General features: G+C 33.4%; 2 protein-coding genes across 2 annotated transcripts; one reads left to right on the plus strand and one right to left on the minus strand.

The window, feature by feature from the left end:
* Positions 1-6534: 6534 nt before the first annotated feature.
* On the plus strand, positions 6535-10320 carry LOC118049943 (probable xyloglucan glycosyltransferase 6). The gene is made up of 5 exons (XM_035060133.2): positions 6535-7429; positions 7988-8296; positions 8555-8845; positions 8934-9047; positions 9152-10320. The coding sequence occupies exons 1-5, from the start codon at positions 6746-6748 to the stop codon at positions 9788-9790; spliced, it is 2037 nt and encodes a 678-aa protein (XP_034916024.1). The 5' UTR covers positions 6535-6745; the 3' UTR covers positions 9791-10320.
* Positions 10321-11011: 691 nt separating this feature from the next.
* LOC118049944 (peptidyl-prolyl cis-trans isomerase FKBP62) lies at positions 11012-15387 on the minus strand. The gene is made up of 12 exons (XM_035060134.2): positions 15009-15387; positions 14843-14929; positions 13438-13698; positions 13267-13341; positions 13098-13178; positions 12812-13006; positions 12630-12719; positions 12248-12546; positions 11997-12143; positions 11778-11905; positions 11566-11686; positions 11012-11318 (listed from the first exon to the last, which is right to left on the minus strand). Exons 1-12 carry the CDS (start codon positions 15199-15201, stop codon positions 11268-11270), a joined length of 1728 nt encoding a protein of 575 aa, XP_034916025.1. The 5' UTR covers positions 15202-15387; the 3' UTR covers positions 11012-11267.
* Positions 15388-16075: the final 688 nt, after the last annotated feature.

Here is a 16075-nt window from a genome sequence, read left to right on the forward strand (position 1 = left end):
AATATGGTGTGTATATTTTATTTTATTTCTTTGTTTAAATTTATGTTGTTTCTCTTCTCTAAGTTTGCTCAACACCATGAACTCTTTGTCAGGTTGTTGAATTTATGGGTCTCATTATCTTAAATCATAGACAACATTTATAGTTTTCTCACCATGCAAGAAAAATAAAAAGAAGAAAATGAGCTCGAAATCAAAATAAAATTAGGGGTTTTCTAATTCAATCATGGATTCATTCACCTTCTCCTCTTCGATGAGCTTAATTCTACCGAGTTGAATACTTTTTGGGCGTTTTCTTTCCTATCCTCTCTCTCTCTCTCTCTCTCCTTTCTTTTTTTCTTCCACAATCTTTTTCCCAACCTTTTATTTTTTTCTTGTGTAATGAAGTAACCATGCTGAACACCGACACAAGGAGCTAAATCAAGGGTCAAATTATCAAAAAAAAAAAACTCGAAGAAGGAAAAAAGATTACATACCAATATATATATATATATATATATATATATATATATAATTTTGGTGATATATAGGTTTTTTCTAACCTATACCGTACCTAGGTTAGGCTCCAGTCATCATTAAAAAGGAAAAAAGAAAAACCTATGACAATAACAGTGTGTTGCCCTAACGATTGATAGCCCATAGATATCAAACACACCAAGATCGATTGTTGTTTTTTTTTTTTTTTTTTTCTGTTTCAAGTCGTTGTGAATTTTCTTTTCTTTTTTTCTTATTTGGTGACAGGGTGTTGTGGAATTATTTTGAGCTTGGATTTCGGTGAGAGCGTCTATGACACTACCATGTCTGGTCTTACATCTGAGAAATTTCTTCTGCGCGTCCGGAGGACAATTTCTTAAGCTAGCTGTTGGAAACGCTGTCATGGTTGTATGGCATTAGAAAGTAAAGTTATTCAACTCGTGTTTCACATGAGGTTAATCAGGTTATTCGTTAACTTCGGAGTCTAATTTAATTTGAATTTTATTTTAAATTATTTTAAAATTTAATTTAATTAAACTCAAATAACTTGATAGTTCAACTAATAACTTAAAATTCAGGTGAGATGTAATCATGTCAATGTTAAGAGTTTTTTTTTTTTATCCTAAATTATGTTTTAGAAAACATTTGGGCCTGGAATTGACCCACTAAGCCAATGGTTGACTTGAAAAATCCAGGCTGTAAATTTTAAACCAAACCAGACCCGAACCAAGTTTGAAAACCGTATCATTGAAAACTGGTCGGTGTAGTAGGGGAAAGGAAAAGTCAAGCAAAAACACCACCGGTTTATTTCGACAGGTTTCTTCTTGGAAGCCCGTAGGATTGGGAAATAGAGATAATGGGCCTTCAGAATGTAAGTCAAAGGCCCTGTTTTGTTATCGTGAGAATAGAGATGCAAAGGACTGAAGTCGGAGCCTTGCCCATCTCCATCGTTTTATCTTTTTACTGCAGAGCACCAATGATAACTTTTAGTTCAGTTCTGGCCCAAACAAAATATTTAGTTCTGGCCCAGGAATAATATTTAGTGCTGTAATTGGGCCTTTCCTTAGAGCCCCATATAAAACTGTAATCATGGGCCTGGCCACTTAGCTGATGTCAAAACATAGAGCCGAAAACCGATAGAAATCATCTTTGTACGATGAAATGTATTATTACGTTATTAAGTGTGTAATAGAATAATTGCGTTTTTGCTTCTTCTTTTTTTTCTTGCAAAACTAAAACGGAATACATCGAAAATAGTTCTTGTATTTTTTCAAAAACCTATTCAATCCCTAATTTATAATTCACTCACAGATTGGTCCTTATTTGGAATTTTTATCCTTGTATATTATAAAGTTACAATTTAGTTTTTATAGTAAAAATATTTGCAATTAGATCCTTGCATGATTACTTTTAATCATGAATGGCTCATTACATAGTTTTTTTTTTTTTTTTTAATGTAGTGCTTATAATGTAACGAGTCTTTAAGTTATAATTATGATTTTAAGAATTAAGCAACCAGGTATATAATGGATAATTGCATGTCGTCCGTGCTTAATTAAGGAAGGGTGAGGATAAGCTAATTGTAAAGTTTCATATAAAATAATTTGTTTTTAAAGAATATGTTAATTTTGTGTTACTGATGTAAATCACTTAGAAATATGAGAAGAAAAATAAATAAAAAGATATTAGAACTAATTAATGGTATGATCCATGATTTAATGATAAATTCTCCCCACCGTCATTTAAAAAAATATAAAAAATAATAAAAATAGTTCATTAGAATGCAATCAAGTAACAAAAATACTCATTACATATCCTATCAATTCGTTACTAATTTACTTTTTTTCCCAAAAGTTATAAACCCACCGCCATAAATTCACAAGCTATGAACCATCACAACTCCCTTGCACCTCAAAAAAAAAATATTGAATATCTTGTCAATAAATATGTTATTAATATAAAATTCAAAGAAAAATATTTTTTTTTCTAAAAAAATATCCTACCTGGTAGAGCCAGGACTGGATCAACTCGAGCCTTGAGTTGGTTTGAATTAAAAAATTATTAAAAAAAAGACTTAACTACCCTGGTAAAAACTTTATGTTGACACATTAATTTGGTCGATCCAACGAATAATACGTTGATTTTTTAAAAAAAATATATATATAAAAAAAAATATTATTTTGATTTTTAATTTTTTTTTAATTAATTGATAAATTGAATATTGACATGCTTGATGCTGCTGGTGCTCTAAGAAATTATAGAGGGTGTTTGTTTAGGCTTGATTAGCCTTTGGCGTGGGGTATGGTAGTGCTCCTGGTGCTTAATCTGGAACAGCAAGGCTATGTCTTGAGTTAGGAGGAGCCTGGAGCCTGGAGCCTGGAGTATTGGTTGCCCTGCACAGCAAGGCTAGGTCTTGAGTTAAAGTGATTGTACGAGAGTGTGATTGGTATTGTTTTTTAATGTGTTTTTTATGTTGAAATGTATTAAAAAAATATTTTTTATTTTTATAATATTTTTTTTTAAATTAGCGCATCAAAACAATAAAAAAATATATAAAAATTGTTTTTTAAAAAAAAATGATTTTTTTTAAAAACTGTATTTTCAATAGCTCTCTAAAAGTGTGTTTGGTATTGTGATAGTTGCTGTGGTTTGAAAAAAATTATTTTATAAAAAGTACTTTTAATTGAAGTTAATTTGGTATTTATGAGGCCGTTTGTTTGCGTGGTTGCTTTTGTGTTTGAAGCAACCACAGCAAAACAAATGTATGGTTATATAAAAAACACAATTTATTTTTGGGGGCCCCATGATAATTCACGTTTGCAATATAATTTTCGCGAAGTAGCTTCTGACTGCTTTTTGTCAAACCGTGTTTAGTGAACAGTGTAATTCACTTGCACTGTTCACTTAAAACAATGAACATTAATTCACTTGCACTGTTCTCGTGACTTAAAAAAAAAAATTAGTGTGTTTATATTTTGTATATTTTTTTTATATATAAAAAACTAGTTTATAGTGAATTAAATTCATTCGCACTGTAATATCAAATCAATTTTATTCTTAATAATATTTTATATAATTTTATTGCACGCTCAAAAAACTATGGAAACTGTAGTTCTTGTCAAATGAATTTTGTACGTGATGGAATTATATAGTTTAATAGAATAATAAAAAATATTTTATATAACGTATTTTTATTTTATGATATAATAGCAATAGTTAAATCTACAATATTTAAATTAAAAATCATCAATATTAATATATTTTTTTAAAATTATTTTATAACCTCAATTTCAAAAGTATTTTTAATCAAACACATTAAACTACTTTTTTCTCAATCTCAATTCCAACTACAATTTAAAAACAAATAAAAATAATTCATTAGAATGCAATCAAATAACAAAAATACTCGTTACATACCTATCTAATTTACTTTTTTTCAAAAAGTTATAACCCCACCACCATAAATTCAAAGCTATAAACCATTTTAATTTTTTTTTACATCAAAATAATTTAAAAACATTAAAAATATATTAATTTAAAAATAAAAAAAAAATAAAAAAAATAAGTTTTTTAAAATTACTTTTAAAACATAAAAATAAATTAATGAAGCTTCTTTCTGGGTTTTGGGCTTTCCTCTCCCTTTCCAGACCTAAAGAAGAAAAAAAATTGTCACTGTACTATTTATCTATCATTACATGTGAGTCCACATGTTCATGATCTTTCTCATATAACAATCCATGATTAATGTCCGATTAGTTTTATAGGATATGATAATTTTTAAAAGTCTTTTTTATTTAAAAATAATTCAATATATTTTATTTTTTATTTTTCATGTTAACATATTAAAATCATCAAAAACACTAATTTTTTTTTTTATTTTTTAAGTAAAAAATATTCTTAAAATGTATTAAAAAAACAGAAATTATAGCACTCTCGAACCATAGCTGTTTTTTAGGGGTTTTCATAAATGCAATTTAATTGTTTTTCTTTTGTAGATGTTTTAGGGGTTTTTTTTATCGGCAAGAAAATCAGAATTCTTATGTTCTTTAATTTTTCTAAAGGATAGCCATCTTTTTTATATATAAAATCAATTATTGTTTATATTCTAGTATCTTTAAGTAGCAACTTAAATGGTTAAGGAAATAAAAAAAAATGTTGAAAAAGGAACAGTTTTTATTCTGCCACTACCCCAAACATTCAAATTGAAATTTAAAGGAAAAGAGAAGAGAAGAAAAATTAGAGAAAACCTAAACATAGAAAAAAAGACACGAATAAAGTAACAAGAAAATGTTTTAGAAATAAGGAAAGTCTAATTATTTATGGTAAGAATGAATTTACTATAAGATAAAAGATGTTATTCCATATTTGTTATTAAAACGGGTGCATTATTTATTTATTTATTTGATAAAAAAAAAACTAATATCACTTGTTTAGTTAAACGTGAAGTATAATATAAAAAAAATATTTTTATTTGAAAAACGCGTTAATGAGATTAGGTTGAGTAACTTTAACACTAATTACAAAAGCCTTTTATTTTTACCTTCTTATGCCGAACTTCAAAAGGTTAAGCCACTCGCTTGATCAGTGGCTTTCACGATCCTATATCCCACGCTCCTACTCGAATCCGTCTGCCTTACTATTCTAACATCTGTTATAAATTCCGATCCAACTTGGCAGTTTGACTTGGAATCTAATGTCCGGACTGATTTAGATTAAAAAAATAAAAATAAAAAATTGAATGATCTAGATTTAATCAAAACCTGTAACTCTCACTTTAATAACTTTTTTTTAATTTTTGTTATAAAAATAATGTTGTTTTTATTTTTTTTATTTGTTTGGAATGACCCTTTGAATTCATTTCATGACTCTGAGTTTTGTCTTTCTAGTTTACATATAAGATTTTAACCAAAGTTATTAATGATGTTCTTATTTATATTCTTGTTCAAGATTTGAATTAACATAAATTAATTTAAATTAGTTATTTTATAAAAAATTAAATCGAGTTTTTATTAGATTATTAATTTATAGGTTGATCAAGTTACAATGAATTAATTTTTATCTAATTTAAATTTAAACTTGGTTTGATAATAATTTAACATAGCCAAGTTAAACTAAGTATTAGTTATTTGTTAAATCAACAAAGTTATATAAAATTAATTTTTATCTTATTTAATTTAAAACTCGAACGAATTTAACCCTTTTAATAACACTAATCCTAAAGCACGTTTTTGTCTCATCTTTTTACCTTTTCAGTAACTGAACACTGGTTAAAAGCCTAAACATGCTAAAACTAGAAATTCCTCTCCAATTCGATCTCCTCTGTCAAACACACAAGACAAGACACGAAGACAAGAGAAGCTCTCCAAATAGACACCGTTAAGTTTTTATCGCCTTCTATCTATCTATATATAATATATATATTCAAACACACACACACACACACTATCAATCATCATCATGTCATAACGAATCTCATCACGCGCCACATGAACAAGCAAGTGGCAAAATCCGAAAGTTTACTAGCCTGTAAATCATTAAACTCTATCCCTATATTTTTAATTTAATTAATTAGTTTTTACATTCATTAAATTCGTTCAATTAACCCTCGTATTCTCTGAATACATTCAATTAAATCAATACTTAATTTTTATAAAATGATTAAATTCTTAATGTTCGTTATCCAGGTTAATTACATGAAAATTGAATAATTTAATTTATGAGATGATTTTTTATAGAATTATTAATTTTTTTTTTAAAAATTCTTTTACTAATATAAGATTTTTCAAATATAAAAATATCACATCGCATCATAAAAAAAAATTAATAATATTAAATTTGTATTCTTAATAAAATCAAGATTATATATATAAATTATTGAGTTAACCTAATAAAGAACTAATGACCAAGTTAAAAACATAAATAGAAAAATTAATAAAAAAACACGTTAATTACTTGAAAATTTTATAGTGTTTATATTATAATTATTTTTTATATAATTACTTGGAAACACTTTAATTATTTTTTATCCAATAATTAAATAGGCAGTACCATAAATTTTTTCGTCTAAAACACGAGTCGAGACCGCCCCCGGAGCATCTCCGTGATTAGTGCGTGCGGATCAAAATCTGGATAGGAAACTACACAGATACATCACATCACATGGCCTGTCTTCTCCTCTGCCTTCCTCCCTTTCCTCTTCCCTTCCCTTAGCTTCTATAATATAGGAGTAGCCAGTAGAGTCTCTTGCGTTTGCTAAATTTTAACCTTTTTATCCATGAGTAGTCAAGCACAAAACCACGAGTTTCAAGAATGGTGGAACAAGCAACGCGGCTTTCTCGACAAACCTGATAGCACCGCCTTCTTAGCCGTCGAGATCCGCAACCCTATCTCGGATCCAACCGTCGATAAAGGACACACTCGTAGTGCTCGCCAGCTGTCCTGGCTTTGGCTCCTCAAATTCCAACAACTCGCAACCTCCCTCGCGTGGCTGACCAATGGCTCAGTTTCCCTCCTCCGAACAGCCAATCGCAGGATCGCTACGAACACAACAGACTCGCCATCCGATTCCTCCGCCTCGTCACGGCGGCTTTACAGGATCATAAAACTGTTTTTATTTCTGGTGATTTTGTTATTGTGTTTCGAGTTAGTTGCTTATTTCAAGGGATGGCATTTCAGTCCCCCGTCGGTGGAGTCGGCGGAGGCTGCCGTGGAGAGAGTCTATGCAAAGTGGTTGGAAATAAGAGCTAGTTACTTGGCGCCGCCGCTGCAGAGCTTGACAAATGTGTGTATTGTCTTGTTTTTGATACAGTCGGTGGATCGTGTTGTGTTGATGTTAGGGTGTTTTTGGATCAAGTTTTGGAAACTGCGGCCGGTGGCGGCAGTGGAGTATGATGGTAGCGAGAGTGTGGAGGATTATCCGATGGTCTTGGTGCAGATTCCAATGTGCAATGAAAGGGAGGTAAGCAAGCAGATGTAGGTTTCTAATCCTCAACTTTAAAAAAAATAAAAAAATTACTGAATTTGTTATTTTGTATGTTTATATTACTTTTTATTGAAAATATATTAAAGTAATTTTATTATTTTTATGATATTATTGCATTATAATAGTTGAAAATTACCTCAAAAATATTTAATTCATATTTTTTAAAATAAAAAAATAGTTTAAAAATCATTTTAAAAGGGAAGCATACTAGCTGATTATACTATTACGTGTTTGATATTGTTATAGTTTTTGGGATTACGATTTATTAAAGTATAAGAAAAACTATAAATTGTGGCTCTTTCATTGCAAAGAATTTCCTTTTTCATTGCAAAGAATTTCACTAGTACTCGTATAAAAATACAATGTGTTTATTAATCAAATATTTTTAAAAATGTAGCTAAAACAAAACGCAGTTTTAACCTTACTTCACTGCACTATCAAATGAACCTTAGTGGATTAGTTAGCCATGTAATTATTCGTAGAATTTACGTTACTTAGAGGATTAATTTCTAAAAATCATTGGTTGGCACACAGGTTTACCAACAATCTATTGCAGCATGCTGTGTCCAGGACTGGCCAAAGGAGAGAATGCTTATACAGGTTCTGGATGATTCTGATGAATTAGATGCTCAACTCCTCATCAAGGCAGAAGTACAGAAATGGCAACAAAGGGGTGTGCATATATTGTATAGGCATCGTCTCATACGCACAGGCTACAAGGCAGGAAACCTGAAATCTGCAATGAGTTGTGATTATGTAAAAGATTATGAGTTTGTGGCAATATTTGATGCAGATTTTCAGCCAGGACCTGATTTCTTGAAGAAAACTATCCCTCACTTCAAGGTAAAGTTATGATCAATTTGCTGGAACCTGTATAACAATTGAAGTTCTCTTGCACCGTTGATTTGGTATATCTGCTATTATTTCACTTAGCACAGAGTTACATGATTAGTTTTGATGTCGGCGCCCTGGAGCTTCCAGCTGGTTGGAAGTGGTAACCTTGTGAAGCTGATGCCTTTCTAGATTTGGCCACTGTGTTTCTTGTTAGAGAATAATCTGCTTTATTGCGATGATTTTAGTGAATTGTTTCTGAATTTGCAGGGGAAGGATGACCTAGCATTGGTCCAGACAAGGTGGGCGTTTGTAAACAAGGATGAGAACTTGCTCACAAGACTGCAGAACATAAACTTATCGTTCCACTTTGAGGTTGAGCAACAGGTGAATGGTGTTTTCATCAACTTCTTTGGTTTTAATGGAACTGCTGGTGTATGGAGGATTAAAGCCCTTGAAGAGTGTGGTGGCTGGTTGGAACGGACAACCGTTGAGGACATGGATATTGCTGTTCGAGCTCATCTCTGTGGATGGAAGTTTGTATATTTGAATGATGTTCAGGTTTGTCATGGTATTAAAACTCGCTGTATCACCTTGTGCATTTTGAGCTGGATAATCAATGTAATTGTGTTATTCTATCTTTCTGCAGTGCCTTTGTGAACTTCCAGAGTCCTATGAGGCTTACAAGAAACAGCAACATCGCTGGCATTCAGGTCCAATGCAGCTGTTCCGCTTGTGCTTTGTCGACACGCTTCGTGCAAAGGTACTGAAAGCAGGATTTATCTACCTAGGAAGTTTTCTAATGCAATGAATCTTTTCGAGTATATTTAGTGTCAACAACCTAAAATATTTCCTTCCAAATTACAGGTGTCTTTTGGCAAGAAAGCAAACTTGATATTTCTTTTCTTCTTACTAAGGAAGCTTATCCTGCCTTTTTACTCCTTCACTCTCTTCTGCATCATTCTCCCACTTTCCATGTTCCTACCAGAAGCAGAGCTACCAGCTTGGGTTGTGTGCTATATCCCTGGATTGATGTCTATCTTGAATATTCTCCCGGCGCCACGGTCATTCCCATTCATCGTCCCATACCTTCTGTTTGAGAACACCATGTCCGTGACCAAATTCAATGCCATGATCTCCGGATTGTTCCGACTAGGAAGTTCTTACGAGTGGGTAGTCACAAAGAAATTAGGAAGATCGTCAGAGGCAGACCTAGTTGCATTTGCTGAAAGGGAATCTGACCCCCTGGTGGAAACCACAAATCTCCACAGGTCTTGCTCGGAATCAGGGCTGGATGTGCTGAACAAGATAGAAACAACCAAGAAAACTGGGAAAAAGAAGAGAAATAGTTTGTATAGGAAGGAACTTGCTCTGGCGTTGATACTGTTGACTGCCGCAGTGAGAAGCTTGCTATCTGCCCAAGGAATTCACTTCTACTTCCTGTTATTTCAAGGGATCAGTTTTCTGGTTGTCGGTCTTGACTTGATCGGAGAACAGGTGAGTTGACCGTCATATCATGGCATCCAAGATTGATGACTCTCTCCCATGATAGCCTGTGACTGAAGCAAATTAGATACTACACTGTTCAGAACCGTAGACGTTGTTTCACAGTTGATTGAAGCAACTTACTCGTCTGTTCTCGGCAAAGATTTGTGTTCTGTTCATTTATTTATTTAAAATTTTTTTTCTTTTTTGAGTAAAGGACCGCTGTATTATTGTGGCCTGTCATCTCAACGCTGGAGGTTATTGAAAGTAATCCCAGAGTGGTGGATGGCACGGGGACACACTCTAAAATTAGTGCAGGGCATCGATTCTCCGCCCTGCTTGCTTCGTTTCAGTGGCTTTTTGTGCCGTGGTGTAACGGAAACGTGCACTTGCATGCCAAGATGGATGAAGCGGGCGTCATTGGATTGTCACGATATATATCATTCCCATTCTTTTTGAAGATTGCTATTTCATAGACTGTTTACCTTCAAATGTAAACTCGAAAGATATTATCATTTAGTGAAATTTATTTTATGTTGAAGCTTCTGGAATGGAATCCCAGCTTTGAGAGGTACATTTTTAAAATTATAATTCCATAAGAAAAGGTTCTCGAAAACAAACGAGGGTTGATCGATGTGAGTATTTTTATAGTGTTGATGAAAAACTAGTATCATCATAGACCCACTTTTGACGAGTTCTAAATTTAATTTTCTTTTTTCCATGTAGGTATATTTTTTTGAAAATATAAACTAATAAGATGCAACTCATCATAAATAAAATTTTCCTGAGTGATGAATCCTCCAAATCCTCTACCCACCTTAATATTTGACACACGAATCTAGAAAAATCTAAAAGATCCATCGTCTCCACATCTAGCTCTGCTCTACCTTGACCTAATTTTATCGCTAGTTTTTTTTTTTTTTTTTCAAATCAAACTAAAGTCCAACCCACCTTACACGGATCACCGGACTAATCATGTAAGATTGACTGCCCTATAAACCACTGCCACATGTTTCAAACAACGCGGCAAAACCACGCCATTAACAGATTTTAACCGTTGCTGGCATAGCATTGACAAGCAAGCAACAGAAAAAGGCACGGCCAATAATATTGTGTTACATCACATTTACATCTGGCCTCTCTTGTATTTGTGTTTTTTTATTTTGCGTTGACTTTGACCATCTTCCTACCCTTACGTGTGTGTATAACTGAAACGTGAGTGGCATCAGCAGCCCATGCTCATGTAAAATCCAAACTTCTTTAATAGCACAGCTAGAGAAATCGAGAAAAGCTCAACGGAGCAAAGTTGTTTACAATGATAGTTAATGAAATCTTATACTGGTAGCAGATAAAAATCCATTACCATAAACGGAAAAAACACCAGACAGAAGCAGTCTTAGGTACCAAGGCAAAACCTTGAATTGTTAATTAAAAGAAAATGATTAGAATTTTACTCTGCCTTGTTGTAACAGTCCAGTGCCAACTTGTCACTCTCTGCTCATGCCTCGCTGTCTACACTCATGGGCTCTGCCTCCTTGGCTTCTGCTTTCTGTATGCACGGAGTCGACAGTGAATCAATAATTGGAAAGGGAAGAAAATCACAACTGACCATTAAAATTTTTAAGGGACTAAATATAATTCGTTTTTCAATAGGCTCAGCTTCAGATTCAAATGGCTCTGCTTCTAATAAACATACTGATCTATATACCTCGTAGAGGCAAAACAACACACGGTACTTGTATAAAGAACTCGGGCATTGTAGCAATTAGAAGTATCAGTTTAAGCTGCATACTTACATTAGATTCAAGAGATCCCAACTTGGACATCTTGGCAAACATGTTGCCATAAAACTTGGCTTCCTTCTTATTGTATTCCTTCATCTTTTCTTTCAAAGCTTTGTGCTCCAGCTTGACATCCCTAGTTTTAAATGATAAATGTGATGTGTAAGATTAACCAGCACGGAAGGGACTCCGAAGAAACAAATCAAAAACCAGAATACAAGACCTACCTGTTGTCAGGATCAATCTCGAGAGCTTTCTTAATATCAAACTCAGCCAGATCCAAATCTGCAAGCTGAATATAAGCCTGGGCTCTTCTGTAGAGAGCTTTCACATTTCTACTCTCCAACTCTAATACCTGAACAGTTACTATATCAGAACTCCAACCGCATAACTGATGCAAGACTTAATCAAGATACAGGACCAAGAAATAACTTCACGTCTCTAACCTTGGTGCACAACTTCTCTGCCTGTTTGTAATCCTTTAATTTCAGTTTGCAGGCAGCGTTGTTTAGGTTGCAGGCAACCTTCAGTGCCTTGGCCTGCTTTTTCTCCTCCTCTCTAAAAGAAGAATCATATTCTATAAACTTCACAGCCTGAAACAACGCCCATCAAATATTCAAATACGTACTGCACAGGAGGAGCATTTCACAAATCCAAATATTCAGTAAACGCCAAGCAATTTTTTTGCAAAAGATACCTTCTCATATCTTTTAGATGCCTTCACATATTTTCCAGCCTTGAACAACACATTCCCCTCTTCCTTCTTTTTGCCAGCAGCTTCAATCTTCTCATCAGTATTCATGTCCCATGATTCCTTCTCCTTGTCGAAGGAAACCAGCTCTATCTCATAGCACACAGTAGAGTTTGGAGGAACAACAGCCAGCTCCTGCTGCGACTCAGATGAGCCAAATGCATACTCTGGTGCAATGGTCAAAAGGGCCAGCTCACCCTTCTTCATCGTAGACACAGCTCTATCAAGTCCATCAATTACTTGCTCTGTCAAAACATCAATAGTCACAAACAAGTTTTGAAAAAACATAGAATGCGGGGAGAGGGGAAAGAACCACAATGGAACTTACCTTCATCTGTCTTGAACTCAAACAACTCACTGTCGTCTTGTCCCTTCTTAAAAAATACTGTGCCATCTTGCAACTTCCCAATCAATTTCACTGCAAGCAACAAACTCACACAGCCATTATATGGTCTGAACACTATAATTTAAGGCAGCTAAGCATTTTCTTTCCTGTTGTTCAAGACCAACCTTTTACAACAGCCCCCTCATTTGGACGCTCATATCCATCACCTTCCTTCAAGATTTTCTTTATAACCTTCTTGTCATCAGTTACCTCCGTCACAGTCTTCCAGTCAACCAACTCCAGAGTAATCTGAATATTAGCATTAGGTGGAACAGCACTTTCATCGCCAGATGCTGGCTTACCCTTCTCCCCAAATCCATCTAAATTAAAAATTTAACAACAATGGTAAGAGAATTTTGCAAACCAAGATATTTGTTCAAATCCAACCAGGTCTTCAAGAAGACAGCTTACATTGTGGCTTCACTGTTAAGAGAACCTTCTCCCCCTTCTTCATAGTCTTCACAGCTCTTGCCAGTGCAGGACAGAAATGACCTCGCATATAATACATCCATACATTAAGAACACCAATGAGATAGACAGCAGTGGATAACATCACCAAGAAAGGATTTACAAAACTAACCATCCTTAACAGTAAACTCTACTCCGTCAGACCTAGCAACAACTGAACCATCCTCGAGTTGAGCTTCATACCGAACTGTATAAATAAGAAGTCAAGACAGCAGTTAATGCTCTAAAGTCATTGCAATAACAATAACAAAATAATTCATCAGTACTGAACAGTTAAAATTACCTATCACTTCGTCAAGGTCCTTTGGATTCTCCCATTTCTCTCCTTCAACAAGTATCTTCTTAAATATCCCACCATCCTTACAGATGTCCTTGATGCTGCTCCAGGACAGCAATTCAACATCAAACTGGAGTGTGGCATTGGGAGGAATAGTTGGAGCTGAGCCAGAAGAGCCATAGGCCAAGTCAGCAGGAATGGTGAAAAGGGCATTTTCACCTTTCTTCATTGTCTTGATACCTAGGTCCCATCCTTTAATCACTTGGCCTGTAGAATAACAAGAAGAAACGCATGGAATAAGTCATCCTTGTTCCTTGTCCGAAACAAAAACAAGACATCACTCTCTCCACTAAGCACCAAAGGTAAAAACATTAAAAACTGTGTCTGCATCAACTATTAGACAGATATAAGAAACTGAAAACACAGTCAAGACTTCATGATTACAAAACCCTGAAGAACGAAAACAACACAGCAAAATTTGTCAATTGTAGGCCTGTATTAATATAGTATATAAATGTTCTAGCAAATGCCATTGGGAAAATAAAATCCCATGAGTATACATAAAAAAATCTCCAAAAAAAAATGACTAGTTAAATAAACATCAACGAAGCCTGAAAAAACAACCATCAACAAGTGAATTTTCTTTGAGAAAAGCTTCCAGTGCATCACATGCTACTGATCTTGTAGCATCTTCCTGACCGTAATTTATTCATGTTAGGGTGCTTATGCAAGCCTTACAAGCTGATTTTGATCTTTCCATAACTTGTCAGATCCAACTATCAGTCCTCTAGATTTCCTCATCACTAAGATCTGACGTTAATTTTGTAAATAGCATGTGTGTGTGTGAACATCTTGGAATTCTTTCATACTGTGAAACAGAGCCACTATTTTTATACTGATAAGTCTGTTGATCTCTAAGGTATCCTCCTCGCTAGCCTCACCCAAGTACTCCTCCCACAGACACGATGCCCTTTTTTCTACACCATGATGCTTTAGGATTTCATGACTTGTCGCTTTTCCCAGCTGACCATGTTAAAACTCCATTTCCATTCTAATTGGTCTTTCATAACCATCAAATCAAATCTACTCATACATCAACCACTCTTTGCATCCATCTTCTCGATTCTCATCGGGATTAACTCCTTCCTAGTTATTTGCCCATTTTTTCTTCTCAACACTCAATCCCCCCTACCATTTACTTAACATTCTTCAACATTCCAGTTTCCACTCATTAATCACTTCTTTATAAAAATTTCCGAGAAACAATTGCGAATCTCTAAAAAAATGGTTCATAGCATGATAACAATTAGGAAGCCACATTTGAAATTGAAATAGTTAAAAAACAGCACAATAGATCAAGAATTATTTCAAATAGCGTTTCTCATAAAAAGAAAAGAAAAGAAACCCTAACCTTGACCAAGAGTGAACTTGAACGGCGTCCCTCTATCCCTACTCGAATCAAACTGAGTTCCGTCCAAAAGCGTCCCCGTGTAATGAACTGCCAAGAATAAATAAAATAAAATTATAAATCAGAGAAAAGAAAGAAATATTAATTGATAATCTCTTTCGATTAATACCTTCGACTTCGTCGCCGTTATCAGGAGTGTCCCAACCTTCACCTTCCTTGAGAAGCTTCTTTTTCAAGCCTTGGTTGCCGATCTCCTTCTCTTCACCTACCTTCAGCATCGGACCTTCGTCTGGGAGATCAAGCTGGTCGCCGTTGTTCATCATCATCTCGTCTCCAGTAGGAAGCTCGAAGTCTTCTTCCATTGCCGCCGCGAATTGTAAAACAACGTGATTCTGATCTTAATTTGGAGAAAGAAAGAGACCTAACTGCTTGCTGGTGATTGGAGTTAGTGAGGGAGTGAAGCCAAACTGCCGAAGGCCTCTCTTTTGTATATGAAGGATAGAAATGGGTTCTAGAGACTTCTACGAGGGTTTAGCTAGCTTGTTAGTGAAGGTCAGATGATTCCAGAAAAATAAAATAAAATAAAATAAATCAAAGTTTACTTTTATAAGATCACGAGTCCTTGTACTTAAGTACATTTCTCAATACGATCCTTCATCAATTAGTTTTTGTGATATGGTACTGCTACTTATCAAATTGATTTTTCTCATTTTATTCGTGGAGTTGGATTAAGTTTTTGTTGCTTTAAGTTTAAGTTTATTTTTATTTTTATGTTTTAAAAATATTTTAATTTTTTTTTATTTTAAATTAATTTTTTTAATATTTTCAAAATCATTTTGATATATTAATATTAAAAATAATAAAAAATTATTTTGATATATTTTTAAATAAAAAAATACTTTGAAAAATAACTGTTTCTACATTTCTAAACATTATGAGTTATTTTTAATTTTTAACTCGTATAAAAATTATAAATATATTTGTTTAGAAATAAGTTTTTACTTACTTTAAAATTTTATTACAAAATTAATTCAAAATTTTGGTTTGATCTAAAGTTAAAATTCACACCTCTTAACTTATGGATTCTACTAATATTGTAGTTTTTTGATAAAAAAAAATTACCTTAATCTATTTTGACGAAACATAATTATAACTTAGAATAATTTTAATTTATTTTGTGTCATATTTTATTCTTTTAAAAAATATAACTCAAAATTAAAAATTATTTTTCATAAC

Source organism: Populus alba, chromosome 2 (genome assembly GCF_005239225.2).
Source record: "Populus alba chromosome 2, ASM523922v2, whole genome shotgun sequence".
Classification (NCBI taxonomy): domain Eukaryota; kingdom Viridiplantae; phylum Streptophyta; class Magnoliopsida; order Malpighiales; family Salicaceae; genus Populus; species Populus alba.